Here is a 20,070-nt window from a genome sequence, read left to right as displayed (position 1 = left end):
GCATGGAAGTAAATGTTTTCCTACAATCCATAAAACGAGACCAGCTTAATAAAGTGCACATGCCCTGATCTCCGCAGTTGAAAAAAATTAATTAAAAAAATCTGAGGAGGGTTTTATAAAATGTAATCGACCACTGCGCACTAGTTAATATGTTCGTTTAAGCTGCCGACAGCGCTAGAAAACAAAGAGACGAGCACTTTATCTTTGTTTTTTCATTGCTGTTTATGTGTCTACTCAACTATTCCAATTTCCTGCTAATGCGGGCCAGTGGTAGAACTAGCGATATGCCAGGCTGCTGATAAAGGTACCTTTATCATCTGCCAAGAAAAAGGATCTTTACTCTCCCAAACGCACATCGTACCATGCTCTCCATGTGCGTTATGCATTTTCTAATGATTTTCATTGGACCTTTTCCACTGTGGAGTTGTTTCACACCAGAAATGTGACTACTGGCGTACGAGTCCCCACCATGAAACAAACTTCAGTAATACTCATTAATTCGAACTTGAAAGGGGCTTTAAAATCATTTGAATTAGTGAGCATTCCGACACACTACATGTGCAAAACGCAAAGAAGTCACCTCTGGACTTGATAACAAACAGGGGGCTGCTACACGTTCGTGGCAGGTGACTACTGGTTATGTGAGTTAAGTTATAGAGCTCCTACCGAAAGCCAACAAAATTAGCAGAGCTCAGTAAGGCTCGCTTCTGAAATATATCTCGCACTGAGGACTCACTCTGACTAAGGCTCACCAAAATATTACTCACCTGATCTCACTCAGACTGACGGCTCAATCCGAGTCTGAGCGACTCATGCGTGAATTCGCCGACCTGCTGGTCTAAGAGGAAACAATTATTTGACGACTTAATGATACACTAGAAACAAGCAGCAACGTGTAGCCATGTCAAAAGTGAGCCTTGATGTCGAAATACATGCGACTCCCTTTGTGATTCAAAACATGCCTACTTTCAAGCAATGTGGAGGCAGTAAAAATTTAAATTTTAGTCAGGAGTTTGGATGAGCATCGCAGCTTGCCCAAGAGCTCTAAAGCAGCGCCTGGAGTCTCATCGGCTGAGAAATGCTGCTGTTTCGTTGTTTTGCATTTCAAGTAAATCAGGTGTAGTTTGGTTTTGGAATACGTTGTCATCAATCTTGGCCGAGGAGAGAGGAAAACCTGGTGCTCATAGTCCCAATTGACCATTGTGGTTACTGAGGCATTCAAATTATTGGAAGAGAAATACAGAGGGCTGTGCCTGGACCAGTTTGAATTTAATGTGTTTCAATTAGATAGTGACATTTTTCTGTACTTTGTGTGAAGTATTTCTGAATGCTCACTATTTGTCCGTAGCCGCAAAACAGCAGGCGGGCCTCGTAATGCATTGCCATTGTCATGCACCAACCCACACTGCACACAACTTCAGGCGACGCGCCATGAAGGGGGCAGAACAAACATTGGCGCTGTGCACTCGTATAGCAGTGGCACTGCTAACTGAGTGCACGAAGCCTATGTTTTTGTATTCTTTGTGCGCATCATCATTGCAAATCTCTTATTTAAAAGGTATCTAAAAAATATGCGAGATTGCATATATTTTTTGAATTTTGGTGTTTGCTATTCGATTCGCACTGGAATCTTTGCTATTTGAACTATTTGAACTTCCCAAAGACAAGTTCAGCCAATGTCCGAAAAGAAGTGGCCCCTTCAGATGTTTATTATGCTTCACTTCATCACAATCCCTTCTTGTGGCAAGGCTGCTTTTCAGGCTTCGCCATAGTAGCAAGAAAACTTTAGTTCAAGAAATCAACTCAAGAAAACTGATTCCTACCTAGAGATCATAGACGGGGCAGAAGTGAGGGCTTAAAGTGCTTGGTTGTGTGAGCTACGTGCAGCATTGTGGAGGCTTCAGTCTTTCTCGACCAATCAACAGTGCACCTAAATGTATCCTCCCATGCCCTGTCATCTGCAAGCGGCAAGCGCTGCTAGTGGTGAGCTTGTGCACCATTGAAATTTCTTTCCTTCAATATAAATTGTGCACGACTCTGTGCAACACACAGAGGTCCAAGTCGTCCAGTGCCAGCGGCTTGCATTGATATTTTCTTCATGGCTGGATAGCAGCATTCGATATACGGGCCAGGAGGCAGCTCCACCAGGTTTCACATGGTCGTGACTACGACGAAAACTACAGTCGGCATATCAAAGAAGATACTCTTCATTTGGTCGGGCTAAAGTGATATACACTGGCGCAGTGAACAGAGCGTCGACTGTCCAACAGCTGACAAGTGATGATGTGCATCGGTATGTTTACATTTGCCATTTAATAATCTAGCATTATTCCTAGCAGCCACGTAAGTTCCAGAAGAATCATTATTATTTGTGTTGTGCGCATAATCACATAAAAGGGTTATACAAATATCTCAATGCCATTTAATAATCTAGCATTATTCCTAGCAGCCACGTAAGTTCTAGAAGAATCATTATTATTTGTGTTGTGCGCATAATCACATAAAAGGGTTATACAAATATCTCAATGGTTCTTAGTCAGTCCGTACAATTGCACATGGTAGCACTTACATGTGCATTGGGGCAAGGACAAAACTGGAGGAAAGAGTGTGGCACTATGTGTATACATTTGAACATAGGAACTTCAGTCAGCACTGCCTGTTGCCAGAGTGGAACATGCCTATTTGGTTGTTTATGTCATGTAGCACGGGATCTTATTGGAAGCTGACCAATGATCACTTGCATGCTACCTGAAGGCATCAACTTTGCTAGAACGAGACCCTTGCTATGAATAGAGGATGGAAAGAAAAGTTTGTTTTTATATGTAAGATAATATCAGCAAGAACTAACAGGTAATGATGAGAAGGAAAATATAGGGCAAAAGGTTTCCCAAGATTAACTAGAGGGGACTCTGTCGCTGCGATCGTTCTACGAACATGGGAATGATGGGTAGTACACTAGTCATCCTACTTGCAGGTGGTGATTCGCACTTGTGGCTTCTTTTACTACTGTGTTTCGGTTTTGTTCCAAAGGAAAGAAAGAACAATTTTGAACTTCGTGACCTGGTTTAAAATGGTGGGTCTAAAAGATAGGGGGCTGAAGCATAACTGCCAAACATTGCCTGATTTTTGCTTCCGGAGGAAACATCTTCAAGCCACACGACCACACCCGGAGCCAGAAGTGCAAAGATTAGACAAATCCGTGTACTACCCATCATTCGCATGCTCGCTGAAGCGCCGTGCGTTGCAGCTCTCATAGACACTAGCACCAGAGCTATTTCTAGTGTATATTTAAAAACTCTATGATAAAGGGGACTTTTTCAGAAGGTATTGTAATGTACAGTGAAGCCTCATCAAAACCGTATTCGCGTAAACAGTAGTTTCGTTTTAAATGTAGTGAGGTCAAATCCCCGACTCAGCGGCCATTGAACATATTGCATTTTGTATCCGCATAAGCCGTACCAGCTTATCACGTATGTATTGGTTAATAAGTAGTTTTTCCAATTTTCGTTGCGCACTCGCCCTGTGGGGGCATGTTGCCCCCACAGGGCGTCCCGGCAGAACAGCAAGCCCCAGAGATCAAAGCACGCCTTGCTTGTTTGTGTTGATGATGATGGCTAGATGGATGGATGGATATGGCTGTATCTTTTAGATCAGGCGGTGCCTGGCGCCACCAGGCCGTAATACTTAATGAACCAAAAACTAGATATATATTTTTTTTTTTGAGGTTGAGTGAGGTTGAGGATTCGTACTTTCCAGTGAAAAAATTAATTTTCACTCATGCCTTGACTTTAGCCATCAGTCAGATAACCTCCGTCTAGTTAATTCTACCCGCTTAAAGTCTATTTTGTCCTCACTATCTCTGAACTATAGGGGGAAGTCCTTTACAGAACATCATCAAGTGTTCGGCAGTTTCTTCTTCCTCTCCACACGCACTGCATACCGTATCTACCCCTTCGTATTTAGCCCAATATGTCTTGGTTCACAATACTCCCGTCCTGGCCTCAAACAGTAGAGGACTACCCCGAGTATTATCATAGATCCTTTCCTTGGCAATTTCCTGCTTAAAAAATAGGTATATCTCTAGCGCGGACTTCTTAATCATGTCAATTCTCCGCATATCGGTCTCAGCTTTCTTCACCTTCTTCTTAACCGATATTTTTTTTTGGTTTGGCCCCCTGCTGTTTTCCAAGTATTTACCAGTCAATTTTCTGGTTTGCTTCCGCCATTTTGTATCGACATTCTTTATGTACAAGTAGTTGAATACCTTCCTAGCCCAATGCTCCTCTCCCATTTCTCTTAATCGCTTCTCAAATTTTATCTTGCTGCTACCTTCTCTGCCCTCAAATGATGTCCATCCCATATCACCTCGTACTCCCTGATTTGGTGTATTCCCGTGAGCTCGTAAGGCAAGCCTACCTATTCCACGTTGCTTAATTTCTAATCTTGCTTGAACTTCTGATCTCATGCACAAGACCGCATTGCTGAACGTCAGACCAGGAACCATGACCCCTTTCCATATTCCTCTCACAACATCATATCTATTGTAATTCCACAGTGCCCTGTTTTTCATTGCCGCTGCATTCCTGTTACCTTTAGTCGACATGTATATTTCTTGTAACCCTTAGGTACTTGGCCCCATTGCTTATCCATATGCCCAGATATTTCTATTTATCTGTTATCTCTAGCGTGACCTCCTGTATTCTAAGCTCACTACCTTCAATGTCATTAAAAATCAAGACTGCTGATTTTTCCTTACTGAATCTGAAATCTAACCTATCTCCCTCATTACTGCAGATGTCCACCAATCTCTGCAAATCTTCCTTTTGTTCGGCCATTAGCACTATATCATCTGCATACATCAATGCTGGTAGTGCCTGTTCAATGAGTTTTCCTTGTTTGACGAAAGAGAGGTTGAAGCCCAGTCCACTTCCCTTTAATTTGGCCTCTAATCCTTGTAGGTACATCATGAATAATAACGGTGACAGCGGACACCCCTGCCTAAGCCCCCGTTTTACCTCTGCCGACTTCGATACCTGTTTTTCCCACTTTATAACTACCTTGTTACCTTTATAGATACCCTTTAAAAGATTAGTGACTACATGTTCCACGCCTAGTGTGTCCAGTATTCCCCACAATTCCTCTTGAACCACGCTATCGTACGCTCCCTTGATATCCAAAAATGCTAGCCACAGGGGCCTGTGTTCCTTTTCTGCTATTTCGATGCACTGCGTCAGTGAGAACAGATTGTCTTCCAACCTCCTGTGTTTCCGAAACCCATTCTGCAGTTTTCCCAACACCCCCTCATCCTCTATCCATGCCTGCAGTCTTCCCTTTATAATCAGCATCGCCAGCCTGTAGACCACTGATGTCACTGTTATAGCATAATAGCTGTTTATGTCAGCTTTGTCCCCCTTTCCTTTATACATCATGCTCATCCTGCTAAGTTTCCATCCATCGGGAACTTCTTCATCGATTATTATTTTTCTCACTGCCTCTCTCAAAGCCTGCTTAGACTTCGGACCTAATGTCTTTATCAGCATAATTGGAATGCCACCTGGGCCTGTTGATGTACTAATAGGAACCCTTTTCTCAGCCCTTTCCCCCTCTTGTTGTGAAAATGGAGCCATTGCGCTACTTGATTCATCCTTGTCTATTATGGTGCATAAAGCACTTCTTTGTTGAAATTTTTTTGTCACCCTTGTTGTTATATATTCAGCAGATTCGTCCGCTTCTAGCCTAGAACCTTGAGCTGTAGTTATAAACCTCTGCTATAGGCTTGACTCATTTCTTAGGGAGTTTGGATGGTTCCAAATTTTCGCAGCTGCCTTTCTATCTTTTTTATGTACTTCTGCCAGCCACTGAGCTCCCTTTTTTCTAAACTTTTCATTGATCAGAATGGATGCATCCCTTCTACAGCTTAGAAAGATTTCCCATTATCTTTCAACATCATCTGTCGGTTCACCCCGCAGCTTAGCATGTCTGTGTTCCCTAGAGGCTTCCTGACGTTTTGCTATGGCTCTCTCTTAACTTCCTCATCACACCAACGTTTGGGTTTGTGTCTTCTTTTCCGGAGTGACTTGCCCCGCCCGGTGGTCTAGTGGCTAAGGTACTCGGCTGCTGACCCGCAGGTCGCGGGTTCGATTCCCGGCCGCGGCGGCTGCATTTCCGATGGAGGCGGAAATGTTGTAGGCCCGTGTGCTCAGATTTGGGTGCACGTTAAAGAACCCCAGGTGGTCGAAATTTCCGGAGCCCTCCACTACGGCGTCTCTCATAATCATATGGTGGTTTTGGGACGTTAAACCCCACATATCAATCAATCAATCCGGAGTGACTTGTCACGTGCCTTAGCAAGCTCTAGCTCCAACAGTCTAAGCAGATTGGTGTATGTCCATACTGTTTTATTATCTTCAGTGATTACTTTCTCAATTTGTTTAGTGGCTATTTCAATTTGCCTTTCTGAATAAAAATTTTCCTGTAGTTGCTCATCTTCTCTCCTTCCCATTTTCACTGCTCTTCCAAAACTTAGCTTGATACGTTTGTGATCACTACCCAGACTTCTGGAGCCACCTTCATCGATGTGCATTCCCCTGAGCTTATCCTACATCCTATGTGACATCAGTTCGTAATCTATTGTCGACTGCAGCCTTCCTCCCATGTTATTTACCTTTCACACTTCTCGGTACTGTTGCAAATGATCAAATCAAGCATTTCACACATATCCATGATCCTGAATGTCATTTGATATACACTCTACCATTGCCTGGTTTTCCTCTCTGGCCTTTGCTCCCGTCCACAAATACACGAAACCAAGCAGTGTCGTTTGCTTTGTCACTTTCCTTTTTAGCCATAAATGTTCCTTGCACTCCTGCTTGACCCTTTGCCAGTCTGTACTTTTATGAATGAATGCCCCAATACCACCCCCTTTCTGCTGCCTTCTGTTCTATTACGATACTCCCACGCGTAGTCCGCATTGTTAGGAGGTTGTTCCATGTCCCTGAGATGTGTTTCTACAAAACCGTATACCATCGCTTTCTCCTCCCTTAGCTGTTCTTCTATTTCTTCCCACTTCAGCCTGTTCCTACCACCCTGCATGTTAATACAGTAAATGCTCGTTAATTCAACACCTGTTAATTCGGAAAATCGGATAATTCGGACGGCTCTATTGGTCCTGGCCAAAGTGCATGTTAATCTATGGGACCAAACCTTCGTTATTTCGTCGGAATTCGGCTCCACACCGCTTAATTCGGACAAATGCTGACGGCTGCTGCTACACAAAAGTGTGATAAAGCAGCACTGGCACCACTGGAGTGAAACCGAAACCTGAGTGGCATCGCCATCATCATCAACTAGTGGGGGCACTCGCAGCGTCACCTAACGTCGGCGTCTTCTTTCTTCTCCACTCAGCGCCTCCGACGCCATTTTCCCTTGTGTTGTCATGTCGGAATCATCTCTTCTTGCGGAGTTCTCTTTTTCTTCCATTGTGACCGCATTTGCATGCCGCCACCATCGTGCGCTACAGTGATGGCAACGCCGAAAAAGCGGCATAACTACATCGCGATTGATCATGGTGTCGCCACGAGTGGTCTCCTGACCGATCAAGAGATTATTAATGATGTCACGGGCGCCCATGAAGACCACGATTCCGGCGAAGATTCATGCGAGGAGATACAGCCCCCACCTCATCGCACCTCACGGGAAGTCTCGGAGGCGCTGTTAATATTAGAGGACGCTTGCCTGAACACTCCCGACAGCTTGCATGCTGTTGGCCATTTGGAACAGTTGAGAAAAATTATGATGTCAGCCGGAATCTGCGCGAAAACGTAGATGACAATTACAAAATACTTCAACAAATAAAGGTATGCTTCTGCAGCTTGATTTTAAATGTTGGTTTCCCTGTTCATTCGTTAATTCGGCATTCGGTTATTTCGGACAGTTTTACCGGTCCCGTGAAATCCGAATTAACGAGCTTTTACTGTATACTTTATGTCTGAATTGGCTCGGCGCTCATGGCTACGTCTATCTCTGCCCCGGGCTCTACCTATCTTAGATACTGGTGCCACTTTGGAATCGTATCTGTCCATACCACCTGTCAAAGAGTCTCCCTCGTTGTTTTCCTCGTTACTAGCTATCCTGCACCCCGAGGGGCCCGCTTGCACCCCAAAAAGGTTACTGCGCGTCCTGCAAGTCACCAACCCACCTCATGATCTAGCCGCCCATCGAAGTGAATTCTGTCTCGTTGAAAACCACCCCACCTATGCACTTCTCTGTTTATTTCCACTACCTCAAAGCCTTTCTCTCAACTCATCCGCCATATCTCTTGGTTTTCGTTGACAACCGCTCTTTGTTGCTATCACGCACCAGTACCTTCGGTATCGTGCATATCGCTACCTGTACCTGAGGAGAAGTGGCGCGCATGTCATCGACGCCTTTCGCCAGTGTAGTTGCTAGTCCTGCTGTATCCTCATTTAAGACCGTTGAAACCACCTGAAATTATCACGAGGTTTCGTCTATCAGTTGTAGTTTTGAGTTTTGCGCTCGCTTGCCTCATGACTGCTTCTAGCTTGCGTTCTGGGAACGCCCCTACTGTAACCCTCTTGTCACCTCTTACGCTCTCTTTGATGGCTACTGTGCACCGATTTAAATTCGAGTACCCGGCGATTATCACATGCTGTGACCTTTCAGCTGGAGCGTCCTGCACCTGGGGGTTACTTGCACTTGTGACGCCGGCTGCTTTGTCCCCTCCCATCCCCACCACTACTTCGCTGAAGCTGGGCCTTGCGACAATTGAACCGGCTGAACCTGTTTTTTCCAAACTTGCTTGCGCTTTCTTCTCCGCCGTTCTGGTTGGCGGTTCCCTACTGTTCTCTCCGTAGGCCGCTGCTCTGTTCACCTTGGCTAGTGCTTCCTCGGCGGACTTCAGCCTTTCCCCCATAGCCCTCGTTTTCTCTTGCTCTGTCGCCAACGCAGTCTCGAGCTCGGTGATTCTCATCAACAGGTCACTCTGGGTAACCATCATTTTCTCCAGTTTATCCTCGACCTCACATTGCCTACACTTCGCGTCAGCCTCTTCTCCTTCGGCTTCTACACTTGGGTCCACTTTCAAACCAACCCCACATCCTGAACATTTTACAGTCTTTTTAACCATGTCTTTCCCACACCAGTTGTCCCTATGACTTGTCTCACTCGATAATTACAAAACTCGAGCCCTGCCCTACGAAAAAGAGAAAGTCTAAGCTCTACTATAAAATTTTGCGTGTTCAATGTGCGTGCAATGTACGGCTGTGTTGGTGAGCGCCATCTCTTGAATTTTTCTGCAACAAGAAGCACTCGGCCGGCTAGGCTTCTGGTGTTGTCCACGCGATGGCGCTTCGCACAAACACGCAAACACGGTGTGCGCTTGCTTTGCTTTCTTTGTTCCTTTGGCGCCGTGCATAGGTGTTCTCTGGTTGATCCCTGCCGTACAGCTCTCGTGTCGTTTTTCACATGTTGTGTATGTGTGCTTGTGCTGCTTCGTACTTGCGTCATGCCGAAGGTGGGACAAAAGCATCGAGTGCTGAAAATAGAGGAGAAATCGGACATAATTTGTGCTATTGAAAGTGGCACGAAAAAATCGGCGCTGGCACGCGAAAAGGACCTGTCGTTAACCACGGTGTGTGGAATTCGGTATTCCAGAGAGAAGTTGCTCCACAGTGCTGCTGCAACTGCGAAAAGGTGCCGGCTACGCGGTTCGGTATTTTCGTATGTAGAGGAGGCGTTGGTAAATGGCTAAAAGCTGCACGGTAAAAAAATCTGCCTATCAGCAGACCCCTTCTCGTAAAGAAGGCCCTGGTTTTTGCCTCGCAGCTCAACCATGACAACTTCGTGTGCAGCAATGGCTGGCTGGCCAGATTTAAGGCGAGGCACGGCATTACCACGAGGACTGTTTCGGGAGAAGGTGCTGCTGCTGACGTGGATGGCGCAGAGCAGTGGCAAAATGGTCAGCTGAAGAACATCTTGGAAGACTACGCACCTGATGACATCTTTAATATGGATGAATCGGCGCTATTCTTTAAGCTGCTACCAGACAAAAAAACGCTCGCGTTCAAAGGCGAGACGTGCACCGGCAGCAAGCATGCAAAAGACAAAATATCAGTGGCGTTTTGCGTAGACATGACTGGAACCGACAAAACTCCGCTTCTCGTGATTGGAAAGTCGGCGAAGCCTAGATGTTTCAAAGGCGCCCGGTTTCCATCAGGGGTCATCTATCGCAGCAACACCAAAGCATGGATGATGGCAAAACTCTTTGAGGAGTACGTGCGCCTCATCGATCGTCGTTTTGCGGCTAAGAACAGAAGAGTTGTTATTATTTTAGACAACGCTTCGGCGCACGTCGCTCTGGACAACCTGACGGCTGTAAATTTGGCGTTTCTGCCACCAAACACAACAGTGATATCCCACCCCTTGGACCAAAGCATCACTCGAGCTGTAAAAAAGCTCTACAAGAAGAATCTGCTGCGCAGATTTCTTCTCGCCATTGAGTGTGGCAAATTATTCTCCATCGACCTGTTTGGCGTGATTCACCTGCTCGAATACTCGTGGCGGCAGGTTGAAGCAACGACAGTTCAAAATTGCTTCAAGCGTGCTGGCTTCAGTGTGTGTGCGGGCAACGTAGATGATGCCAGTGATACCATCGACCAGACTTCGGGCATCGTAGATGAAACTTGCAAAAGAAGTGCTGAAGTGCTGGAGCGGCAGAGCGTTACGGAAGGCATTTTCTTCCCCAACTTCAGAAACGCAAACAGCGATGTGCAGACATCTCCGGACATGTCCGACGAAGCCATTGTTGCCTAGGTTGTAGAAGTCTCGCCAAATAATAGTGATGAGGACGACATGGAAAGCGACAACACTGGTGATCCAGGTCCGACAGTAGCCGAAGCTGTGCATTGCGTCAACGTCATGCGGGTATTTGCCGAGAAGAGGGGGCTGGCGGAAAAGCTGGCTCACAGTATAAGTGAGTTTGAGGCCGCTGTCGTTGCTGCTAGGCCGCCGCGTCGTCAAATGAAGATTACAGACTTTGTCACGCGAAGTTAATAAATTACTGCATGTTTTTTTGTTCTTTCATCGCACTTCCTGAAGGTTTCTTTTTTTGACAGGTAAGTGAGCGACCTGACGCTGTTTGGGTTAAGCAGTACTACCGTTTAGTACGTACTTTTTCCGAGCTCTGGTCTACTACGGTTTAATGAGGTTTCACTGTAATTGTGAAGAAAGAAAAGTGGATGAAAAGATATTGTGCCACTGCAACACTTGATTGATATGTAGGGTTTAACGTCCCAAAACCACCATATGATTATGAGAGACGCCGTAGTGGAGGGCTCCAGAAATTTCGACCACCTGGGGTTCTTTAAAAGGGGACGCGGCCTTTGAAAACCGAAAAATCGCGAAAAAGTCGATTTTTGGCAAACCACATATTCGGGCAGTATGTGTCATAAACTACCTTTTCTGTAAATTTCAACGTCTAATTCGTCGCGAAACCATTTAAAATAAAGTTTAGAACATGCCGCGGCGGCCCTCGACCGGCACGCGAGCGCTCAAAATATCCCAACTTGGCGTGATCGCAGTTTCTCGACCGCTCGACGGAGCGCCGCCATTTTGGTGTTGTTTTGTTTGTGAATTCTTGCTCTTTCTTTCCCCGCCACCTGCGTCGCCGGCGGCAGCGCAGGAGAGGAGCAAGCTGCTCATGATTGGAGGGCTCGCGAGCGCTTTCAAGTTTCCCGCGGCTGAGGCGCGCAGCTGAGATTGGGCGAAGCGCTCTTGCGCATAATGCGGCCGATGCGGCCGCTCGTCTGCTGCTCCTCCGTCCGGCGTCTTTGTGTTCCGCTCGCTTTCGTGTATCGTTGCAGCCGTTCGCATACTCTCCACATTTCAACTGTCTTCGAAACGATTTTCAACCGTCTTTACGAGACGATTTTCAACCGTCTATACGAGATTGTTGTTGTGTTCGCTCACGATGCGCCCAACGAAAAAGAAGACGCTACAATCGTTCGGTGCAAGGAAGCGAGCTATGAAGCTTGTCCGCGCGGCGAGGCTCTCCGCTCGCACGTGCGCCAACGGTGATCGCGCCGACGGTACCTGTGGGGCAGCTTCTGCTTCATCTACGCTAGAGAGTGGTCGCATCGACGCGCCTAGCAACGGGACTCCTGCTCCGCCGGTGCAAGAATTTGTCGTTACAAGTGCGTCTGGTGTCTCGTGCTCATCGACAGTGGCTTCCGCATCTCTTTCGTCGGCCTCGAGTGCGATCGCGTCGTCAACTGTGCATTTGCGAACAAGTTTCCTGACGTGCGAGGAGAAAGAGGCGGCGGATCAACAGCGCGCTGCTGTGCAAAGAGAACTTGGCGCTATGCCAGCGACGGAGCGGAAATTTCAGGCAATGGAGTGCGATCATGAAGCTGCCACCGCTACAAGTGAAGGCGAAAAATTTTTCCTTGTGCAAATGGATGCCCTAGACGACCTGCTATCTCGGACCCCGTGCCACCGGTGCACGGCGATTGGGATGAAGGTACGAGGAGGCACCCAACTTGGACTTGCTGCAAAGCTTGAGCTAGTATGCTTGCATTGTGGAGTAGTTTCAAGCTCATGGAGTTCATCTCGTCAGGAGGACACAAAGGCCTTTGATGTGAATGTAAGAGCCATTATGGCAACAACACAAATAGGCAAGGGACAAACAGCTCTCAACAACTTTTGGGCAGCGATGAACGTGTCCCATCGTGGCCTCCATCACAAGACCTTTCAGAAGCACCTGAAGAAATTCAGGGAACCGCAGACACAATGCATAGAAAATTTCTATGCAGAATCTGCTTCTGCTGTAAAAGCCACTTACAAAGAAATGGATCAATATTTCACCAGGGATATAACAGTTTGTTATGATGGAACATGGAAGAAGCGTGGGCACACATCCCATATTGGAGTCGGGGCAATTATCGAATACCATACGGGCCTTATCTTGGACGCCATTGTTCTGTCTAATCAGTGCCTTGGTTGCCAAGTAGAGCCAAAGCCTGGAGACGCAGACTATGCATGTGCTGGCTGGAGAATCATGTGTGCCAGAAAAACACCGACTCTAAATCAGGGAGAATGGAGGTTGAGGCAGCTATTATCCTCTTTTCACGCTCACTGTCGAAGCACAACCTCCGTTACACAACGCTCGTGTCTGATGGAGATAGTGTTACCTTCTCTGTCCTTGTACAAGAAAAGGTTTATGGACTGGTCCCCATTTCAAAAGAGGAATGCCTGAACCACGTTCAGAAGAGGACGGGGACTGCACTTCGCAACCTTGTGCAGAAAAGGGACAATGCTTTGGGAGGGAAGGGCAGGCTGACAAAAGCCCTCATCGACAAGTTGACAGATTATTATGGCTGGGCCCTACGGAACAATTCCGATGATGTGGCTGCAATGCGGCGGGCAGTGATGGCATCGTACCACCATGTGACGTCGATGGATGAGGAGCCGCACCACGACTTGTGCCCAGAGGGTGCAGACTCCTGGTGTCGTCACAATGCCAGCAAGATTACCGGTGTTCCACCTCTGAAGCATTCGTACAAGCTGCCACGCTATGTTGCAGATGCACTTCTACCCATTTATGAGAGGCTCTCACAGGCTTCTCTTCTGCAACGCTGCCTGGGAGCAAAGACGCAGAATGCATCAGAGTCCTTTCACTCTGTGCTGTGGTCCCTCATGCCCAAAGAGCAGCATGCGTCACTGATTGCTGTGGAGACAGCACTGCATGATGCAGTGCTAAGATACAATGCTGGCTGCTACAGGGCCACCCAAGAGCTAGCTTCATCAGTGGGGCTAACACCTGGCCACCTGGCCATTCAACGGGCAGCCGAGAAAGATTATCTGCGCTTGAAAAAGGCTAAGAAGCGATCCCTAGAGAAGATGGAAAGGCGGCAAAGAAAGAGAGTGCCAAAGGACACCTCCAGTTACGCTGCAGGTTCATTTTAGAACTGCCTATGTGCTCAAAACTTTCAAACGTCGTTTTCTCAAAATGACTTTTTTGGCTAGTGAGGCTGCTTATTCCAGCCATATCTCTGGAACCACTCATTGGATTTCCATAAGTCTATTTTTATTATGTACATGAATAAATTTCTGAGGGGGTGCAAGCCCATTTTTTCAATATATTGTGTGTGTTATTTATTATATTTAATCAAAATTTGATTGATAATATCCTAATCACGAACACAAAGTTTGATGGTCTGCTAAAACTTTTCAGCAAGGAAATTAAAAAAAAGGGCGCTGTTACCCCCTGGAGTATCAATCTGGGAATCATCATAGTTAATTTCACAGTTCCAGCACCTTTTGAAAGTTCTCCAGGCCTGGAATAAGAGAACCATGTGCACTACCCTGATATTCTGCTGTAACTTGAAAACCAGTGAACATAACTTGATGAAATTTTGTAGTTCTTCTAATGCTTTTGCTATAAGTCTATCCTGAAAATTTCATTAAGATATCTCAATAAACAAAAAAGTTGGTATCCGATGGTAGCCTCCCCCCTTAACGTGCACACAAATCTGAGCACACAGGCCTACAACATTTCCGCCTCCATCGGAAATGCAGCCGCCACAGCCGGGATCCGAACCCGCGACCTGGGGGTCAGCAGCCGAGTACCTTAGCCACTAGACCACCGCGGTGGGGCGTCACTGCAACACACATTGTGCATATTGCGGTGAAGCGATTATATGACACACTTTTTTTCTTTGGAGAGCCATGTTGATAGCTGTTTCAGACTGCTGGTTTTGCCATTTGGTTTACATTGCAGCAGCATTTTCTGTTTGTGCAATAACAAAAATATGCGTCCAAGGTTAGATTGTACTGATCTGAGTGACCCCCAAAATTAATTTCTTTTTCTGGACGAAATAAGTGTTGGACAAAAAACATAATGCATGATTTTTGCAATCTATGATTGGTGATCAACACTTTAAGCTTGTTGTATTCTGCATAATTTGCTATATGCATGTTGATTACATTTGTGTTTGAGAGCACTTTGCCCAATCTGTGCATGCAGTAGCTTGATCTAGGTGCTTTAGAGCATCAACTTATATGCAATGCCGGTTATCCCGCACATTTTCCTGATTACATTGTAATAGCATCTATCTCATGGGAGGGAGCCAAAAATTCTTGATTTGTGCAAATATTCGAACGCTTTAAAATTTAAATGAATATCACAGTATTCATATTCGCTTTGACTTGAATTAACATTATTGGAAATTTCAAAGTATTCGTCCACGCGTATCACCCCACGCCTCAAAAATGTTTCACTGCAGTGGAGGAGTGCTATGCTGTGAGTACACCAAGCCAGAAGAAATTTGTACTGCCACGAAGCCCCATTGCAAAATAAATGAACGTAATGCTCTCACATTGATTCATCATTTTTTATTGCAATAGCAATTATGTGAACACTTTTGGCTGGATTTCGCCGCCGGTGTGGATGACATGCACCATTTATGTATACGTATCTATATATATGAAAACGCAAGAAAGAAAAAAAGTCCAGAAAAAAAAAAAAGACTCTAGTGTGTGAAATTGAACGGGGGACCTTCGCGTCATGAATGTGAAGCGTTAACCACTGAGCTACCGAGGGATACCTCCTTGAACATTCAAGCGGCAAGCTATCTATACCACTTACTGCTGCTGGCGGGCATCTCGGGAGAGGGGGGGGCTATCGTGTTTCCAGCATTATCAGCAAGATGGCGCAATGCTCACACGGCGGCGGCTCTCATCTCTCACGTGTACTTTGGCCCGCGGAGAGGAAGTGATTGGACGATCTCTCACTCGCCCTTATCTCCCAATGGGGAGGATTATACGTCTTGGCTGGTGCTCAGCTTGCACTGGAACGATTCTGTTGTAGTTATGGGGTGGACAAAGGACACTGCAATCATTGCACAGCATCCGTTTGCAAAAATGGCGTGCTTTTCAGACACAGCGAAGTAACAACTGAGACGCCTATTCGCAGGCATCTGTACTTGTGGGTACGTTTTGTGTCCTTTGTGCCTGAGAAATGCGGGGCTCGTATCGATCTGCTTGCCATTCTACGCATGACCTTCCAATTTGTTACTATCGCGTTCATTGCTTCTCCTTTACGGCAAAGGTGTGACTTTTTTTAAGTTCAAAAGCTTGTTACACTAGCTTATATGCTCTATTGTCAGTGAATTGCATTCTAGCGAAAGTCAAATCTTGCAGCTGTTCTAACTTGCTGGACCTGCTTTGTACCAAATATTAGAATGACATTTGCACACGCCTGGTCTCAACTGAAAAAAAAAAAAATGTTATCAATGTTAGTTAAGTTGGTACACAAATATGCAAGTTTTTAAAGATAATATGATATATACTATTTGATTCAAATATGAAGTTATTTGAGGTAATCACTATTTGATTGGAATTCGCTTTCAACCTAAAATTTAGCATTTGCACAAGCTTAGAAAATACCACTGAAGGGTATGAAACATGTACGGGGTGCCAAGCGAGCATTCTTTTTCCGGTGTTGCATTAGACCAGCGCGATTGTGTTATGACAGACTGCTACTGCCAAGTGAAAAACCACTGTTCTTGTGTGGTGCAGGATCAAAGTGTGGGACATGAGCTCCATGGAGTGCTCCAAGACATATGTGACAGGTGAGCGCAACAATGTTTCATGCGAAGGGCACGACGGTGCTGTGTTCATTGGGCCATGCTAGGAATCGTATGGTGCAAAAAAAAAGAACAATAGTGGTTGGGCCGTGCACAGTAAAACCTCTTTAATTTGAAGTCAGTTTTGCCGCCAAAAATCTTTCAATCAAGTGGGTTTTTGTATTAACAGAACATACAAAAAGTGGGATGCAAGGAACTTGCAATTATTCAAAGTAATCAGGGTGGATTATTTCCTGTGCCAGCTAGTTTGCGGCTCCAAAGATTATGTTTTTCTGCAGTACCTCGTCTTAATCTCGCTGCAAACACGGAGAAATGGTGGGCTTCGCTGCTGCCACCAAAATGAAAAGGAAAAAAAAACGCAGATGTGATCAACTTTTAAATGCTTGCCTCTGTAAAACAAGACATGCTTCACTGTAATACAGTAATGACAAGCGGGCAGCATGTTTTCTGATTTTTGCTGTGTCAGCATGTCATGACGTGACGATTCGCCAATTCATTATGGTAAAATAAAGTATTTAATAAAGGCCAGTGTGATGATATTCGCAATATGTTTTGGCTGAAAAGCATGACCATTGAAGCTTTCGAGCTTAGTTTTTGAAGTAGGCATTGCAAGCAAGAACTCTGCCAGCAGCGAAAGTGCACAAATTGCTGGAGCAACCGGCATTGGAAGGTTCGCATACATTGCGAGTTCTGCCAAACTGTTCTTAATAAATTTTTTTACAATCCCAGAAAGAATGGGTAAGTCATAACGCTCTGGCGTAGCACGAAACTTGCGATAAGCCTCCCGCGTGTCACTGCTGTGTTGCAGTGAAGCATATCGTTTCTCGCAAGTCCTGTTTTAATTAATCTCGAAACATATTTTTTAGCGTGAAGTTGCGAGTCTGGAGTGGATCAGCTGTCACTCATTAGTATGTCTACGTTGTTCTCCTATGTGGCTCTTATGAGCAGTTGTTTACGCTTAGTTGAGGCGAAATTGGGATCCGGAACACCCAAAGTTTTCTAATTAATTGGACTGGTGCTGGACGTCACTTTAAATTATCCGCTACGACTTGCATTGTAAGATATGGGACTGCGGAACTACTTGAAATTAAGCAGAGATATCGAAATAACCGAGTTTGAATTAGTGACATTTTACTGTATTAGTGAACGTTTGTCACCTTCACCTGCAATGCCTTGGCTGCCATTGTTACAACCACGCCCGGTCACGGAAGCAACCGGCCGGCCGTCTCACATCTGTGCGCAAAGCTTGGCCACACAGTGTTGCCGCCACGTTTGTGCGAGCTGGTGTGGATGGATCACACTGCATTTCATGTATAATTCAGCTAAAGCGAAGCTAATTGTTTATCTTGCAAAGCACCGTGCAGCTAGCTCATAACATTAATATTTTACAAGGTGCAGGAAAAACAAGCTAGAAAACCACTGGTGCGAACATTGTTGTGTATGGGGAAAACTACATTGGGCACCATCTGCCCCAAGCAGACTGGAGCTTCGGGGGAAGGAGACTGCACCACAAATTTTATCAGTTTTTTTTTTATTGTTCTGTTGCTTCCAGCTTCAGCAGAGCCACTCTTACACTCTAGTGCACTTTAGTATAGTCAAACCTAGTTAATACGTAGTTGGCTGGGAAGGACGTTTTGGTATGCACCAAACCGTCAGGGCCAGTTTAGCGGCTACTTACTGGTCTGAAAGGAACACCACGATCCTCAAAAACACGCACACACACGCAGGCACGCAAGCTTTATTTAGAGACAGGCTGCGAAAAAATTCGTGATCTTCACTTGCCGCTGTAATGGCCTTGCCGCGACGACGGCATCTTCGTAGTCAGTGAAGCCGCGAGCCAGGCAGTCCATTAGGCCGCGCTTCTCGGCGAAGGCTCGCATCACAGTTACAGCACGCGCAGCTTCGGATAACGAAGGGCGGTCGTCCGTTTCGACATCGCTTTCCTCCTCACTTTCGCTTAAATCAAAACGAGGTGCGACGGCGGCAACAATGTCGCTGTCATTAAAGTCTGGAGATGTAACGAGGTCTCCGTCCACATCTCGAAAGTGCCCAAGTTCAACTTTTTAACTTTTTCTCCTTGCCGCTCGAGCACCTCAATAAGGAGGCTCTGGCATTCTGAATTGTGCTCGTGTGAAACAGTTCCGTATCGTTGCTGGCTGTACCTGCATTCATTAGTGCAAAAGTAGGTGTATAGCACCCACGAGGTCTATCCTGTATGTTTTGTGGTGATCCATGGTGATCAACATCCTCCGTGACAGATTTTTGCGGTAGATCTGCTTGACCGAGCAGATGATGCCCTGATTGAGGGGCTGGGCGTGCGCTGTCGTGTTGGGCGGCAAAAACAACAGCTTAATAGCCGATAGGTTGGTTACCCACATCGACGTGCGCCGATGCAGGGTCGAATACTATCAGTATACTCCTTTTCTTGGCAGCAAAACGGGGGTCTAGCTGGCGCGCGTTCTCCTTGAACAGCTGGGCTGTCATCCATGCTTTGCCTGTAAACAACGCCGGATGGCAGCCGAGCTCCTTTGAAGCACCGCGGGTTTCCATACCTGCTAATCACCACCAGTGGCAGCTTATCGCTACCGGTCATATTTACGCCAAAAGCGACAGATATGCGATTTCTGGCATGTTTCTTGCTGGTGCACTTGTCGTTCTGAAATGCTAGTGTCCTGTTTGGAAGCAGGCAATATAAGAGTGCCGACTCGTCGAAATAAAAAATTTCAGCATCCTAGGCTGTCAAGGCTTCCTGCAAATCAGTTTCCTGCCATTCAACAGCGTCTTCTTTGTCTGCTGCAGTAGCCTCACCACAAACAGCCTTCCCCACTGTGCCGTAGTGGGCTTTAAACTGTGACAAAAATTCATTGCTGCAGGCAAAACCAGAGCAGTTCAGCTGATCTGCGAAAGTTTGTGCTTTTTCGGTCAAAAGGAGTCCGCTAACTGGCAGGTTCATGCTCCACGCCTTTTTCATCAGCAGGGCCTTTTCCACTTTGGGATAAGCAGTCTCTAATGGAGCACCTCTTCAAATTGCTGCCTGTGCCACCCGTCAACTTTTCGTGAGCGTTCCGAATTTCACACACATTCGTAAGCAGCAAGTTATTTTCGCGGGCTACTGCAGATTCTTTGGCCCCGTTTTTAATGGTGTGAATGATCTTAAGTTTTTTTTTTTTTTTTACACTGAAGAAGTGGTATTTTGGCATAATGTGAAGTTTAATGTGCAAATTAAATTGCACTCCTCGTGCACAACACAACAAGAATTAAAAAAAAAAAGTACAACATGTCACACAAGAAGAACGTAGGTAATGCAACCGCCACCATGATCAACACTGTGGAAAAGTGAGGACAAAAGACTGAATAAGGAAATGTCAGAGAGGACAACGTGCTCAGCGCTGCTGAGTCATTTTGAATA

General features: G+C 45.9%; 1 protein-coding gene across 1 annotated transcript in view; it reads left to right on the top strand.

Annotated features, from left to right (window-relative positions):
• Positions 1-20,070, top strand: part of LOC119166703 (methylosome protein WDR77) — a 136,743-nt gene that overhangs the window by 21,679 nt on the left and 94,994 nt on the right. Inside the window, exon 4 of the mRNA XM_037418025.2 lies at positions 16,594-16,646. Coding sequence (XP_037273922.2) covers positions 16,594-16,646 — 53 coding nt within the window. The remainder of the gene's footprint in view (positions 1-16,593; positions 16,647-20,070) is intronic.

The sequence above is a fragment of the Rhipicephalus microplus genome, unplaced genomic scaffold (assembly GCF_043290135.1).
Source record: "Rhipicephalus microplus isolate Deutch F79 unplaced genomic scaffold, USDA_Rmic scaffold_12, whole genome shotgun sequence".
Lineage (NCBI taxonomy): Eukaryota > Metazoa > Arthropoda > Arachnida > Ixodida > Ixodidae > Rhipicephalus > Rhipicephalus microplus.
Note: the sequence above shows the minus strand (reverse complement) of the source record. Positions and strands in the feature narration are given on the sequence as shown.